The sequence below is a fragment of the Hippopotamus amphibius genome, chromosome 8 (genome assembly GCF_030028045.1).
Source record: "Hippopotamus amphibius kiboko isolate mHipAmp2 chromosome 8, mHipAmp2.hap2, whole genome shotgun sequence".
Classification (NCBI taxonomy): Eukaryota; Metazoa; Chordata; class Mammalia; order Artiodactyla; family Hippopotamidae; genus Hippopotamus; species Hippopotamus amphibius.
In genome coordinates, this window is record NC_080193.1 from 103,301,242 (window position 1) to 103,318,379 (window position 17,138).

Sequence of the window (17,138 nt, forward strand, 5' to 3'; positions counted from 1 at the left end):
GCGCAAAGCCAGAACCCTCTGGGCAGTCCAAATTATTTACTACACAGGCTAGAACAGCAAGCAGTATTGCAGTACTTTCTATCCTACCAATTCCCAAAAGAATCTAAGGTAGTTTCCAGAGATATGTAGAGCATTGCAGGGATAATATTAACTAGAAGTGGAGAAGAAAAATGAAAAAGAATCAAGAGTAAGGATATCAAATGGATAGAGGAATAAAACTAGTGTACAAATTGTACTATAAAGTCTTATATACTTGCTGAGTAAGGTGAGCCATGTGTTTGAGTCTTAGCTTTCTAGCTACCAAGCTGGAGGGAAATAACATTATGATTCACCATATCTATAAGATGAAGGAAATTGATTGCTTAGGGAAGCATTTAGGTGGTATCCTATAAAGACCTCAGTAAAGTCTGTAATAAACAGGCATATTTGCAATTTTTCTACGTAGTTCTTATAGTCAACAAGACAACAGGCTTTTTAAAAGTGGTTCCTCAATATAGGTTGATACCATCATTTGGTATAGTGGTGACGTGAACAGTTTAGGAAAGGACAGGCAATTCTACAATAAAGTAGGGTCAGGGAGCTGGGAGACTGGGAGTACAGTGGATAGACTACATCGGATTGGAGTTTCTTAGTTGGACTGGTTTAACTAAGGAGTCCAGCTTGTTTGCATTTTGCTTCTTTAATCCAAGCTGATACTTTAGAAAGTTTATTTATTAATCCTAAATTTGCATCTTGTTCATAATATTTATAAATCTTGATATCTAGATATTCTGAGTGTTTTGTATTGAAGTGAAAGCTTATGTATTAAATGCTGGTAACATTTGCTCAAGGGGGAATAATTTGCTAAAGAAGTACCCTCTCCATTCTATTACCATTTCCTTGAGTACTTGAATGTTTACTTAGTTTTTTTTTTTTCTTTTTAACAAAACATAGAGTAACAAGAAAGATTCTTAATAGCTGTCAAAGCTTTTTAATTATTTTTAATTTCCCAGAAACATATGCTTTAAGTCAATATTGAGAAAAATTCATTCCAAGGGTATCCTTATACTACTATTGTTTGGAATTAACATTCTTGGAAATTTGACAATTAGAACTTTATTCTCAGTAACATAAAATTGAAAGATTAAGAAATAAGTTTCTCCTTAGAAGAGCATCTTTAGTTTAATTACGAAAGATTGTATTTTCTGAAAGGTTGAAGAATTGTTAAATTGTGGATTATTATCTTTTGATGTATTTCACTTGGAATGGATATATTAATAAAATTTTCTAAAGTTTACTTTCTTTGATATTTAAATTTCTTTGATTTTTTAATCATAAAAGTTAGTTGTATCTCCACAGATAAACATTTTAGAGTTAAAATTTAAGAATAATAAAGTTATTATTTGAGAATAATAAACTTATCTAGAGTACAGTAAGCTCATATTCTGTGAAAAGAAATGTTTCAATAACTTAATGACTAAATTACAAATAACAAATAACTAATCATTGAAGTAACACATCAAAATTTTCATTCCTCGGATACTGATGTGTTGCCTATTCCTCTATATTTACTATGGATAACTACTGTAATTACTTCAAATGCTGACTTGGGATTACTTTTTATTCGTAAACTCTCTCTCCTGCTTTTTGTTTCTTTCTTTCTGTGTAAAGCTCTGGCCTCCCTTCATTATCCTGTGGAAGCAGTGGTAGCAGTTCATCAAACACGGCGGTGAATTCTCCTGCTATGTCCTATAGACTCAGCATTGGTGAATCCATCACCAACCGACGAGATTCCACCATAACCTTCAGCAGCACCATGAGCTTGGCCAAACTTCTACAAGAGCGAGGCATCTCCGCTCAAGCATACCACAGCCCAGTGTCAGAGAACCGCCTCCTCCAGCCTCTCCCTAGAGGACTGGCTGGCCCTTGCACGCCACCAAATTCACCATCTCACTCACCTTGCCCTTCTCCTTTGCCCGTTGAGCCTCGAGTGCATCTCTCTGAAAATTTTTTGGCCTCCCGACCAGCTGAAACATTCCTCCAGGAGATGTATGGCTTAAGACCATCCCGAAACCCTCCTGATATTGGCCAGTTGAAGATGAACTTAGTGGACAGGCTGAAAAGATTGGGGATAGCCAGAGTGATCAAGACCCCTGAGGCCCAGGAAAATAGAAGAAGCCAAGAGGCAGAAAATGGTCTTCAAAGACCAAACTCTACTGTCTATTTAAATTCAGGTAGCAATTTATTGAGTGGACTAAGAAGGAATCAGAGTCTTCCAGTCATGATGGGTAGCTTTGGCACCCCAGTTTGCACATCGTCACCCAAAATGGATATCCTGAAGGAGAACTGAGGTTCAGCAGTTGACTGACCTCTTATACAAGTTAGCACATGAAGGAAAGATTTGCACTGATACATGTAGTCTTGTCTGAAAGAAAAAGAATGTTGCAGCAGGATTGTGAATGTGAGAAGGGGAAAGTGCAAGAATTGACATGAGGTCTGTCTGTTACATTGAAAGTATCAATGAATGGGTCGTGAAGTGTTTGGAGGCAAAGAAGAGAGGTTAAATGAAGTCCTTCAGTTGGTTTTTCTTGTCTTGAAAATAAAAAGTGACTAGAAAATAAATTCAGTAATATTGAAACATACCAAAAATACTGAACTTGCTAGCACATTTACTTTTGGTGAGCATAAGCAGGGAGGACCCAGGTCAGGAGATGGGATAAAAGAAGGAGCAGCTTTGACTGTTGCCTTTGGAAGGCTATTCTAGAGGGTTACTGGGGTAAACTCAGTCTGTTACTGAGACAACAGTGAGACGGCTTATATGTTGGCCCATGTTAATGCCTGGTTAAATTACACATCCATCGAAGAGTGTGCTCACTGCATTATTAAACAAAGAATTTTACCTTTTTCATAAGATCAGAGTAGTGGAGACTCCCTTTTTGCTTTCTGTTTTCAGGCCTTTGAACCACTGGGAACCCAAACATCATCCACATTCCTTTTGCATTTGTGATTAATAAGAGTCCATTTTTTAAATCTGTATTTTTATACAATATCCCCCACCCAAACAACATGAGTGGGGGGTAGGAGGGATTTACTTTAAGAAGGAAAATATGGGTACATTGGAACCAAGGAAACTTGTTTTCGGAATATTTCTTCTGAATAAGTGCAGTGGCCCAGGTGTATGAACGTAATCACATCTTTCAAATATTCTTGGAGGCTAGAAGGTTTAAACCAGAAGTGCAATCAATAGGCATTAGAGAATGTTGTGTATTTATGTCTGTAAGGTTTTTTCTAAGGAAAGTTGGTTGCAACTAAACTTTTTCAAAAATGTGCTATGCATATTTTTAATGAAAGATGATGTATTTGCACAAAAATTCTCAGGCACAGTAAATTATTATAAACTGAAGTAAAACCCAGGTGCTTGCTTTGAGATTGTGTTTTTTTAAATATAAAATAAAATTAAAACACATCTGTCTTTTTCTTGATATCTGTAGAGTTAGAGAGTGAACTTTCTAATGGCAAAATCAAAGCTTTTTTCCTCTGGGATTCCATTTTTTGTTGTTGTTGTTTTTTTTTTTTTTAATTATGTGAGATGGCAGAGTGAAACCCGGGGATTAGGTTTCAGCTTTCAGCAGTGTGACCCAAGGCTGTGAATAGGGAAGAAACAGATCTGTTTTCTGAGCATTGCTAACCAAGGTCTGCTTCTCATCAGATGACATGGCTTTATCTCGACCATGCAGTTCAGAAAGAAATGCCATTACAGGAAAGGCATGATGGAGAGAAGATGAAGCAGGGGGCTAGTTATTTTTGAAGATGGGATCATGTTACTTGATATTTTCAGTGCTTTATTAGCAAATGTTTTGCTGCTTTGTTCTGAAAGGCAGTTTTCTGAAGAATTCTTGACGGAGGTGTTGCTCCTGTGGCTCCCATCCATAAACCTGTTATAGGCCGGAGGAGGGTCCGTCTCTCCTCTTGAGCTGCCTCTCCTTCAGGAAGAGCTATGTACTCAAAAGCTACGTGCTCAAAACACACATGCAATAGTAAAATGTTTTCCATGCTTTTTAGAATCTTTTAAGAAAACTTTTCTAAATAAATTTCTTAAAAACAAAGTGAGAGTGTCCGCTCCCCATTCTCTCCCCCTTCTCTCCCCCTTGCTCAGTCATTCTGAATTCAGCAGACCACACACGTGGATGTTCAGAAAGAATTCCATCTTGTCCGTAAGTGAATGTAAGTGTCCCTGAATGTGGACCAGAAAAATTCCTGATTTTAAATTTCTATAATATTCCAATTCACATTTTAAATGATAGTATTTGAGTTTCTACTTCTTGAAGTAACTCTGGGGTGCTTATTTTAGACAATTCTTTAAGCATTTTATTTATTCTCTAAGAAAGTAATCTTCCTGTTGCCAGTTTCCAAGAAACATCAGGAAGTAGGAAAATAGAGGGCCAGAGAGTAGTACAAAGTGTTAAATAATCAGATTTTACGTATAATATATAAACAACTATAAATTAAAATAGATTTTGAAGTGTTCTATATAATTAGTATACTTTTAAAATAACCAATACTAAAATGATCACTTTGGAGGCAGGGCAAGGGCGTATTTATTCATAGCCAAATAGGCCCGTCTGATTAAAGAGAACAAGACTTTGGGTTTTGAAAATTAAATGGATGTTGCTGTTCCACCAGAAACACAATGATTGTAAACTCGTGCATGTTTGCCTCTAGAAATGAATCCTGTTTTGAAATTGGGTTCTGTTGTTTTTAAAATTTCCACCTAAAATCATTTTTGGTACAGCCTGAGAATCTCTATTATGATGAAATTGTGTATAAAGTATAGTAAGAACTGGAGCCTTGTAGCAAGTTCCTTCTTAATTTTGTTATGTTTTAGCACTATTCACGTTTTAGTTTTTCTATATCAACTGTGTATGTACTTTAATGCCAGTATAGGAAACCCCAATCTTTTTTTTTTTTTTTTCTCCTTCTAAAGGTTCTCAGTGATTATACCTCAGGTATTTCTGAGTATCCTACTATCTACTAGGAGGGATACCTTCCCTGTGAACTCAGAACTACAAATTCTCCTGAATTATGATGATCCAAATCTTATGTAAATAGCCTTAGGCATGGGTGTTAGAAAAAAGTTAATGACCGTTGTTAAAGTAGTTTATAAAAAAAATTTTTGTACTATATGTCCTTGACTTGACCTGAATGAACAGACTTTGGCAAAGGGAGGAAATAAGTCAAAGGCAGCTCACAACTATAGCCTGTTCTCTATAAAAGGTGTATTTTATACAGTATTCAAAACCTGTTATTTTTTCTGACCATTCGGGTACATAGTTAGTACTTGTTGGTAGTAACATTGACTTTTGACACCTGGAACTAGAGCTCTTAGTGTTTAGTGGCCCAGTGCTCTGATGTCGGGTTCCTGCAGGCCTGTACTTCAAGAGCAACACAGCAGCCTCTACACTGAGTGGTTGCATTGCCAACACAGCTACCTGGGAGTGGCATGGTGCCCTCTTGGGCTGCCAGGGAGATACTGTAGTTTGATATCTGGGGCTTGACTTTGTCAAACAGCTCTTTGTGCACCTACCTTTGCTTTGTCAAATGTAAATCAGATAATTAAACATGAGTATCTTCTTAAATTTTCATTTGTCTTTCTGTGTTTTTGTCCCAGTTCTTTTCACAGATAATCCTGCATTATTAGTCTTTCTTTTCCATTATGTTGTTTTTGGTACAGAAAACAACCTCTAGTTGCCAAAGCAACACAAAACAAACCAACAATAGTCATGAGTAGTAAACAGATCTTATTGTATTTTCTTAAATTTTTTTAATAGAATAGCCATATTGTTTCCTCAGTAAAGTATCAGCAACAAAAAAATAAAATCTAAAGTTATTGATACACAGATCTTTAATTTGAAAAGACTTGGGAAGTATGAAGCAATTCATTTCCTGTAGTCCACAATTTACTACTGATACTCTTAGGTATTTAGAAACTGTTTCCAAGAGAAACAAATTTGAGAATTGTTGGATTCCAGTAGAAAATGTTCTTTGAAGTTCTCTTTTCTCTGTCACAATTTAATTGCTGTATTTTTTTAACTCATGTAGTATCCATTTAGGAATATGAACATTTTGTGAGAAATGAGTGAGGTATGAGTCTCTACATCTTTGATACATAGTTTAGTGATATTCCCAGCATTTTTAATTGTGTTTTCTTTCACAAATGATTATCAGTGGAAGTGTTTTAAGTTCAAAAGCCTGGTGAGGGTAAAGATTTGAGGCTTTCAGCATCCTGTTGACTTTCATTTCTGTTTTTATTATATTGTTTGAGTTATACTAGTATTGGTTTTTCTTTTCTTCATTAGTTTTTATGAAATAGGGCTAAAATGCCAAAAAATTTTCAAATGAACAAATGCCATACAGGTTTGGCGAAGATGTCAAAACACAACTGTTAGCTGACAGATAAGAAGTACTTTATTCTTCAGCATAAGAAAGTATGAGTGAAACACACCAAAAGTGATATATTAGAGAAAAATATATAAATGTCATATGTAAAAAAGTTTATTCCATCGCATTTATTTTCCTTACCTTCTCAGCAAAATCACTACGTTGTTTAAAAGCAAGAATTTCACATAACACTCAAACATTACAACAATGGGCCAGAAAATTTTACAAAGTATTTTAATTTCATTTAATTCACTACCACTTATATAGCTATTTCACCATCTCTTAAAGTAACCACTAGATCTGTAATGTGAAGAATTGGCACCATGATTCACTTGTGTTCCATCTAGACCTCTATACATATATAAATTTAGAGATAATCAGAACCCATATTGCAAAATGCTCTTCAGCCTCAATATGTAGTTCTTGCAAGTACCTGTGGAATTACAAATGAAAACATGAAAAGAAGCAAAAAATGGATGCTCAGCACCACTGAGAAGCAGTATCTCATTCTGTGTAAATCTATGCATTCATGCTGAGAGTTTTTGACAAGTTTCCTTTCCTCCCACCTCACTGCTCCTGCCTCAGTCCCTCCTGCATTCCAAAGCAAGGTCTCTGACCTTAGCAGTAGAACAACCCAGAAACCTTTATAGCATGTGGACACAGGGCATCTTTTGTTCTGAAGATAAAGGGCAAGAGATGGGGGAAGCATTCCCCTGGGCCCTGATGATATTAATGATGAGAATGGATGTTTAGGGTTGCAGGTCCTGCTAATCCAGAACTGAGCTCAAAATCAAGTGCCCATGTGTTCTTTAATAAAGTTAGATTTTTGTGTTATACCTGTGATTTGCAGAGCCCTCTAAAGCCCTGGGCTCAAGGCAATGGCCTCTCTTTCTAGGTGTAAGGGTGGCACTGCAGGCTGTTGCATGATTCCTGTGGCTCCCTGACTAGGGGCCATTTGGAAACTGCTGGATGAGTCTGTGGGACTTAGCATAGCACCCTCAACTCAGATCTTGAAAGACAAGAAATGATCAGAGAGAACTGAAAACAATGACAAGGCCCTTAAGGGAACGCTGTCTTTTCCACACTGGGAATATTCTCACAGAGCCACCAAATAGAGCTGCATGAACGGGAAGCCTCTGAATGCGCGCCCACGGATCACATTCACCACTTCATAAGGGCTGCACCATCACACAAGATGGTGCCCATTTCCCCAGCTGATGTGCAGACTGATGGTTTTTAATTTTTTTATTTATTTGATTGCACCGGGTCTTGGTTGCAGGCAGGCGGGCTCCTTAGTTGTGGCATGTGAACTCTTAGCTGTGGCATGCATATGGGATCTAGTTGCCTGAACAGGGACTGAACCCAGGCCCCTTGCCTGCATTGGGAGCTCATAGTCTTAACCACTGTGCCACCAAGGAAGTCCCTGCAGACCTTTTTTTTAATATTTATATTTTTTAATTCATAATTTTACACTTGCATTAAGTTTTTTAAGCTCTTTATTGGAATATAATTGCTTTACACTGTTGTGCCAGTTTCTGCTGTACAACAGAGTGAATCAGCTATAATTATACAAATATCCCCATATCCCCTCCCTCCCCTGACTCCTTCCCACCCTCCCAATCTCACCCCTCTAAGTCATCACCAATCATCGAGTTGGTCTTCCAGTGTTGTGCAGCAGCTTCCCACTAGCTATCTATTTTACATTTGGTGGTGTATATATGCCAGTGCTACTTTCTCACTTCATCCCAGCTTCCCCTTCGCCTGCAGACTAATTTTGATGACACGTGGATTGTTAAGTCACAGTTTCTCTCATTAATTTATCCAACTTATACTTGGCTATACTGTTGGTATTCTGGACTCCTCCACCACCATTCCTCCATTCCAAGGCACATTGCTTTGGGGAAAGTTACTAAGAATGTTAGTAGCATCAGTTCCCTTATGTGGTCTTTGGAAAGAGCCTTTTATGCAATGCCAAAGTTTCCCTAAATTCAACCAAAGAAAGAGCAGTGAACGCTTAGCTCCTAAAAGCTTTCATTTCCTTCCTTTCTGCTGTTTTAAAGATGGCAAAGTTGTCCTTATGATTAAAAAGAGGAAAGGAGGGGGAAAAAAATCTCAAAGTTATCAGTGCTAAGCCTTGGCCAAGTCAAATGTCTTGGGGTTTTCCTTGAGCACCCACTTCCTTTGTATCTCTGTTTTTAGCCACTCTCCACAAAGACCCAAATCCTATTAGTTTTTAATCATAAGACAGCATTTAAATATAAATTTTCACCCAATAAGCAGACTCAAAATAAATATCCAATCCCTAAATCCAATCCCCTTGTTCTCTTGGTAACTTCTCTCCCTCTGTTTTTTGTTTTTGTTTTTTGTTTTCTTTGATGTGGACCATTTTTAAAGTCTTTTTTGAATTTGTTACAATATTGCTTCTGCTCTATGTTTTAGTTTTTTGGCCATGAAGCATGTGGGATCTTAGGTCCCTGACCAGGGATCAAACCCACACCCTCTGTGGGTTTGATCGGCGAAGTCTTAACCACTGGATCACCAGGGAAGTCCCCCTTTTAGTTTTTGAAGTCATCTCTACCTAGTCTGCTCGTGGTGCTTGGAGCTGTGGCAGCTACAGTGCAACCACGAGTCTCCCCTCCAGCAACATACTGAGGCTGGCTCGACTTTCTTTTTTTTTTACAGTTTGTATGATCTTTATACAGCACTTTGATGCTTCAGCTTTACTTTGGTAACTATTGCAAAGTATCAACAGATATTTGCAAATGAAAGGCAATTTTCCCCACCCGTTCCTTATGAATCACATAAAATCCATTTTTCCTCCATAGCAGTTGTCGTAAGATGGAAATGCAAACCATAAAATACACAGCAATCCAACTAAGTGCAAATAATTAGAGTCAGCCCTAGCATTTGAAAAATGATCCATTTGGTTTCAGTGAATATGTTATGTCTCTCCACACTTAAATTCAAATCTTCTTTATTTAGAGACTGATTTGTTAATCAGTCAAGTCACCAAAACTAGAGAATATATCTGCAAGAGTAGCAACTTATCCTAAATGTCTCTGCTGACTAATTAAATATCCATTATGTATATAAAGGAAGATTTATTGAAAATAAATACTCTGGAATATAGCAACAGTAATAAGGAAGAGAGGGAGAAGAGCTAACAGAGGTTAAACGGAAAGAACCCAGTTCTACAATGACATTTCTGAGTCTACATCAACTCTGGTAGCCTGACCTCCTGACTTCATATTTCATGAAATAATGAACCTCTTTGATTTAAGCCACTTTCATTCTTGTGGTAGTTGTACATATTTTAACTAACACATGGTCCACACTTTGAGAAACACTGTTATAAATATGGGTGTTCCTCAGGGCTCTGTTCTAGACCCTCTTTTCTTCTTACAAACACCCTTTCCCTGTGTGATCTCATCCACTCCCTTGGCTGAAAATACGACAGACTCTGAAGACTCCTGAAGTGTTTCTAGCCCAGACTCTTCTTTTGAACTCCCAAAACATGTCACAAACTCTGTAATTGACCTCACCACTTGGAGGTCTCCCTGGCACCTCAGACTCAAAAGTCCAAGAAATCATGACCTGCTCCCCTGAGCCTGTCTGTCCCCCAGACTTTCCCATCTCAATAAATGGCCCCACCATCTACTCAATTGCTTGAGCTAGAAACCCGGGAATCATCATTGTCTCCTCCGTTTCCCTCCATCACCAAGTCCTATTTTGTCCTTTTTCTCTCCATCTCCGCTGCTGCTCCCACGGTGGAGGCCACTGTCGGGTCTCATTTGGCCACTGCCACAGACTCCTAACTGGTTTCCCCTCTCCTACCTTGGCCCCTCCAATTGTTTTTCTACACTGCAGTCAGAATTATCTAATATGCAAAATTAGTTAGATTGTTTCTCTAATTAAAACTGTTGTCTGATTCATTAAACTAGAGAGAAATCCATTCTATCTACTCCCACTGCATGTGGTGAGGCCCTCAATATAAGCTTCATTGTGCTTTTATTAAATTTATTAATTGTCTGTTTCCCGGCTAGTCTCTAAGCTCTTTGGATCACAGGAGCTGAAGTATCTGCCCACATCTCACAATAGTGCCTGGCACACAGTAGATAATAAGTGTGGAATAGAATGAATGGATGAACTTATAACAAAGTTTTAAAAGCTTTGGGTTGTGACTCATTGGTGAATCATGAAATCAATCTGGAGGATTTATAATCAGCTTTCATTTTAAGTAGAAGGAAAAAGGATAGATTGGGAGTTTAGGACTGACATGTATACGCTACTATATTTAAAATAGATAACCAACAAGGACCCACTGTATAGCACAGGGAACTCTGCTCAAAATTCTGTAATAACCTAAATGGGGAAAGAATTTGAAAAAGAATAGATACATGTGTATTTATAACTGGATCACTTCGTTGTATACTTGAAACTAACACAACATTGTTAATCAACTATGCTCCAATATAAAATAAAAATTTTTTTAAATAATAAATAATATAATTCATTTTAAAAAATCAATTTTTAAAAAATTTTAAAAAAGAAATAGATGAGAATAGTATGTAATAAGGGTATTCTTTCATGCAATTTTTTATTATAAAATGTTTAAAATATAGTGAGATGGAGTAGAATAAAAATAAAAGCCACTGGTCTTTGATAAGCAAGCTTTTTTTTTTCTATAATGAGAAAAAACAGCTTTCTTTAGGAAAAAACAAATCTGAGCTTCTTGGTACTGAAAAAGACTCCTGCCCTGGGGGATTTGTACTTATATAGATTTCAAAGTCTGAAACTCAAGGAAGAAAGTGCTTACTTTAGAGTTTAAGATTTCTGTGAGCAAATGACAGAGGAACTTAAAACTCATCACAGAACGTGTCTGGAAACTACCGCCACAGCCAGCTAAGCCTAGAAGTGCTGTTTAATTCTATTTCCTCTGAAAGTATATCTTAAACATATTTTGTCTCACATCTTGGAGAATTTCTTAATGGCTGCTTTTCCAGCCTTCTCTCTTAAAGAGCAGAGTGCCTCAGCTAATGAGGTGCTGGGGTTCTGTCTCCATAGCAATAAAAGAAACAAACCTTCCCTTCCGCCTCCCAAGGACAAACCTCACAACACAAAGCCCAAGTGGAGAGGGTCTGAGTGAAGGGGTGACTTTCTGCTCTGGTTTGACTTTCATTGCAATACTGAGAGACTCAAACCGGCTTGTCTTTAGAAGGGAAATTCATGCTCGTGCCGGCTCAGCCTGTGACTGGATTCACTGGAAGCCCGTCTCTCTGCACCACACATACTGTGGATTTTCTGCTCTGGCGTTTCATTCACTTGGAATGACCGCTAAAGTCTCGAGTTCTGGAACCTCTGGATTGGACCTAACGTGAATTCTAATTTTGTGTTGATGGGACCCAGTTTCTCTATAACCGTGTGGTGCCTTTAAGACTCTTCACTTGGAGAGGAACCACATGGGAGGAACAAATCTTTGGGCAGTCCAAGGTAAGCCCTTTGGAAAGATGGTTCATGTAATTTTTTTCCTTCTGATTATTAATGCTAACCAGTGACCTTTCTGGAGGCTCGGCTGGCTCACTGGTGACCACAGAGTCACCAATTGGCACATTCGGTCCACTGATCCTCAGGTAAAATCATAAGGGAGAGATATAGGAAAGGAAAAGAATGAGGAGAAAGAATCCTAACCCTCCCCCCACACACACACCCCTATATTTAGAGCCATAGGATGCACATCAAGTCGCTTGGTATGCAGTGGATCTATCTATGCTGATATGGAAATATCTATTAGATATCCTGTTATATTAAAAAAAGCAGAAATGGTGTAGTGTGTAAAGTATGTTCTCGTTTATGTACAAAGTTTTAAGGATTACAGAACATTTCTGGAAGGATACCCAACAAGTTGCTAACAGTGATTTCTCTTGGGAGAGCACAGAGGTAGAGGGCTGAAATTTAGCGCGTGTGCAGGTATTGAAATACTGAAATATTGCCATACTGGTTGTGCGTATACATTGTCCAAGCCCCTCGAATGCCCTGACTGCCACCTTGGTTACCCCAACACCTCCTCTGGAATCCCCAGACCTCAGGATTCAGCAAGTAAGGGTTTAATGCCTGGAGTGGAGATGGGAGTGGGGTCCTCTACCCTGTTCCAGCTCTATAACCCTTGACTATTCTGATTGTTCTATAGTCTTGTCTTACTGGTTCTTAAATATTTTGAGTATCGCCCCCACAAGTATTTGAAGGGCGAGGCCTTTACTTTCTAAGAGCAAAAGAATATGCACCAAGGCATTGTTCATAACAGGAAAAAAAGGAAACAACCAAACGTTCATCAATACAAAACTGGCTAAAAATATGAATGGGTACATTCGTAGAAGAGAAATTTACAAAGTCATGATGATATAGGAAGAAATCTCAGGCTTGTTTTAAAGATTTGTCTTAAGTATAATTAAAATTATAGATGTGCTTGAAATTTGCTTTAAAATAATCTAGTGTTAGAAAAGTGGGCTGACGCGGAGCAACTACTGAGCCTGTGCTCTAGAGATCACGAGCCACAACTACTGAGTGTATGTGCTGCAACTACCGAAGCCCGTGTGCCCAGAGCCCGTACTTTGCAATGGGAGAAGCCACTGCAGTGAGAAGCCCGAGCACCCCAACGAAGAGTAGCCCCCACTCCCCACAACTAGAGAAAGCCCGCGTGTAGCAGCAAAGATCCAATGCAGCCAACAAATAAATAAATAAATAAAAAGGAAAAAAAAATGTGGGCTGAGTACAGATAAATGAGACTTGCCACAAACTGCTAATTGTTGAAGCTAGGTGATGTGTGAGTTCACTGTACTCTTTTCTCTACTTCTGTACATTTTAAAAATTTCTCCATAGTAAACAAGTTTAAAAATGATTATATGATTATATATATGTATATATACCTATAGTTACTGACATTAAAAAGCTCATGACATTGTTTTTAAAAAGCATATCTAGAATGTAAGTAGAGTTTGTTCTCATTTATGGAAAATTATATAAATCTGTTTTTTTAGACTACAGAGAATTCTAGAAGACATTAACCAAAATATTTTCAGTGGCCATCTCCAGATGTTAGTATTTTGGGGAATTTTAGCTTCCTCAGGCTTTTCTGTGTTCTTTACAACGAACATATTTCAATTTAATACAAACATAAAAATAAACCCATTCTCCCACAAATTTAGAAATAAAAGCTTCTGTAAACAGAATCCACTGGGGTTCATAATATTCCTAAACTCATTTACCAGTTTTTAAGAACCTAATGTTTGCAAGGCAGTGTGCCAAGAGCTTTCCTGACATGGTCTCATTTCATATGCACAACAGCCCAATGAGGAGGCATGAATTTTTGTCCCCATTTTTCAGATTAAACTGAGACTCAGAAAAGTGAAAGTACATTTCTTGAGCTCCCACAGCTGAGAAGTGGAGAAGCTTCCATGCAAAGCCAGACCCATCTGATTCCAAAACCCAAGGAAAATTTTAGTTAAGAATGTTATGAGGGGTCGGAGGGGGAATCATAAATCTGACATTCTGGCTCAATTTTCATTTTTAAATATATTCTTTTCTAACCCTTGTCCATATTGGTGCAAACTTTTACATAATTGTATTCATTGCACACACACTATTTTTTTTTAAATTTTCTCTTTGTTCTTGTGTTCCACATTTTAAAAATTAATTACTTAGTTAATTTATTTGGTTGCACTGAGTCTTAGTTGCAGCAGGTGGGCTCCTTAGTTGTGGCATGCAAACTCTTAGTTGCAGCATGCATGTGGGATCTAGTTCCCTGACCAGGGATTGAACCCAGGCCTCCTGCATTGGGAGCACAGAATCTTAACCACTGTACCACCAGGGATGTCCCACATAACCACTATTTTATTTCTTGGTTCATACTCATTTCTTCATTTCTCTACAGGCTTTAAAGTGGTCAATTAAAATCTATATAAAATTCCACTGAGTGGTTGTACCATAATTTACCTATGCATTTTGGTTTTTTCATTCTAATTTTTAACATTATCTATAATATTGTAATGACTATTACATTTTACAGTTTCACTTGTGGATCTCTTTTCTCCTTGTTGACTGGTCCCTGTAGTTAGAGCCACCCAGTTTATTAGTCAGGTAACAAATATTTATCAAATACCTATCGTGGACATGCCGCTTTGCCAGCCTCCCTGGGGGCACAGAAAATTACATGGGGGATCCAGGCCTTTAAGAACCACTCTGTCCAGATGTGCCAACAAGAAACGGAATGGAGAAGGCACTTGCTGGGAGCTGGCCTGCCCCAACCTCTCACTTCTTGCCCCAGGGACTCCTCTAATCCCCCAAGTTCAGGATTGGTCCCATCCTCACAGGAAACAGATACAAGGTCCTAAACAGAAGCAGAGCTTCTGTCTTACTACTGCTGCAGGCTTCTTTCAGATTCTTACCCGAATTCTTGCCCACTGTGGTACCATCTTATCACCTGGGTGCTCCACCCAACCTGCTTCCCTTGTCTCCCTGAGATCTCCTGACTAGGCCCCCAAGCAAAGGGAAACACAGACAGCTAGATATGGTGGCCCTGTCACCTGGTCGTTGGGCCAACATTCGCCTCTCCTCCCCCACCCCTTATCTTCCAGTGTAGTCACAAATCACTTTTTGGTTAAATCAATATTCAGTGTTTACATTAACATATATGAGTGTGTACTTCACTAGGATTATATTTACTTTCTTATGCAATATTTTTTAATCTGCATTAATTATGCAATTTTAATTTTCTTAGGTGTCTATGTTTCTACTATTAATTCTCCCCCAAATTTTCTGTTTCCTATTACAAATGCTCTGTGACAATTTACCACAAATTTAATTGCTTAAAACACCAGTTTATCTTATAAAGGTCAGAAATCTGAAATGGGTCTCATAAGGCTAAAATCAAGATGTTAGCAGGACTTCATTCTTTCTGTAGGTTCTGGGGAGACTCATTCCCTTGCCTTTTCCAACTTCTAGAGGCTGCTCACATTCCTTGGCTCATGGCCCCTTCCTCAATCACTCCTACTTGGCCATTTTCTTCTCTGACTCTGGCCCTCCCACCTTCCTGTTAAAAGAACACTAACGATTACCTTGGGCCCACACAGATAATCCAGGTAATCGCCCCACCTCAAGATCCTTAACTTCCATATCTTGGCCATTGTAAATAATGCTGCAATGAACATAGGGGTGCATATATCTTTTCAAATCAGTGTTTTTGTTTTATTCATATAAATACCCAGAAGCGGAATTGCTGGATCACATAGTAGTTCTATTTTTAACTTTTTGAGGACCCTCCATACTCTTTTCCATAGGGGCTGCACCAATTTACATTCCCATCAACAGTGCACAAAGGTTCCCTTTTCTCCACATCCTCACCAACACTTGTGATTTGTTGTCTTTCATAATAGTCATTCTGACAGTTGTAAGGCAATATCTCATTGTGGTTTTAATTTGCATTTCCCTGATGATTAGAGACATTAAGCATTTTTCACGTGTCTGTTGGCCATCTGTATGTCTTCCTTGAAAAATTGTCTATTTAAGTCCTTTGCCCATTTTTCAATTGAATTATCTTTTTGTTATTGAGTTGTGTGAGTTCTTTTATATTTTGGATATTAACTCCTTATCACATATATCGTTTGCCAATATCTTCTCTCATTTAGTAGGTCGCCTTTTCATCTTGTTGGTTTCCTTTGCTGTGCAACTTAACTACCCACCAACAGATGAGAGAAAAGAAAAGATGTGGTGTATACACACACGCACACACACACACATATAATGGAATATTAGTCATAAAAAAGAATGAAATCTTTTGCCATTTGCCAACAACATGAATGGACCTAGAGGCTGTTATGCCAAGTGAAATAAGTCAGAGAAAGACAAATACTGTATGATTTCACTTATATGTGGAATCTGAAAAACCAAACACCCGTTTTCATTTTTGCAAATATATTCTAGTATTTTTTAGTATAACATTTCTATATATACATATAACATTTTAAAATATTTTATCTACATTGTTAAAACTCAGTTTCCTTTCAACTTTTCCATATGACTTTTTAACCAGCCAACCAACTCTGATTTATTCTATTCTGATAACACACTATATTGGCCTTTCCTGTATGACCATGCATTGTTTTCAGTAAAAACTTTAATAATGACCTAAACAAATAAAAAATACAAAACAAATGAACAAACAAAACAGAAACAGACTCATAGATACAGAGAAGAAACTGGTTGCCAGAGGAGAGAGGGGTAAAGTGTTGGGCAAAATAGGTGAAGAGGATGGAGAGGTACAAATTCCCAGTTATAAAATAAATGCCATAAGGATGTAATGCACAGCCTGGGGAATATACTCAACAACATTGTAATAGCTTCACACGGTGACAGATGACCACTAGACTTATTACGATCAGTTCGTAACATATAAATGTCAAATCACTATGTTGTATACTGGAGACTAATATGATATTGTATCTCAACTTTATTTAAATAAAAAATATACTAGAAGGGAAAAAAAGACATGGGAGGGAATCCTTAATCACAGCTGCAAAACCCCTTTTGGCATGTAAGGTAACATATTTACAGGTTCCAGGGCTTAGAACATGGACATGTTTCTTTGGGGGGGGGGGGGGAGGGGAGGAGCATTATTTGACCTACCACATGCTCTACCAGATCTGTCAAATACTTATCGGTATCATCAG

General features: G+C 37.9%; 2 protein-coding genes across 4 annotated transcripts in view; one reads left to right on the forward strand and one right to left on the reverse strand.

Moving 5' to 3' along the window:
• Nucleotides 1-5,597, forward strand: part of TRAK2 (trafficking kinesin protein 2) — a 66,583-nt gene extending 60,986 nt beyond the window's left edge. For all 3 annotated transcript variants that reach the window (XM_057746400.1, XM_057746399.1, XM_057746401.1), the window contains exon 16: nt 1,651-5,597. In XM_057746400.1, coding sequence (XP_057602383.1) covers nt 1,651-2,329 — 679 coding nt within the window. In that variant the 3' untranslated portion in view covers nt 2,330-5,597. The remainder of the gene's footprint in view (nt 1-1,650) is intronic.
• A 1,122-nt stretch (nt 5,598-6,719) lies between these two features.
• Nucleotides 6,720-17,138, reverse strand: part of CASP8 (caspase 8) — an 80,627-nt gene continuing 70,208 nt past the window's right edge. The window contains exon 13 of the mRNA XM_057745728.1: nt 6,720-6,850. Within this exon, the coding sequence (XP_057601711.1) occupies nt 6,795-6,850 (56 nt within the window). The 3' untranslated portion in view covers nt 6,720-6,794. The remainder of the gene's footprint in view (nt 6,851-17,138) is intronic.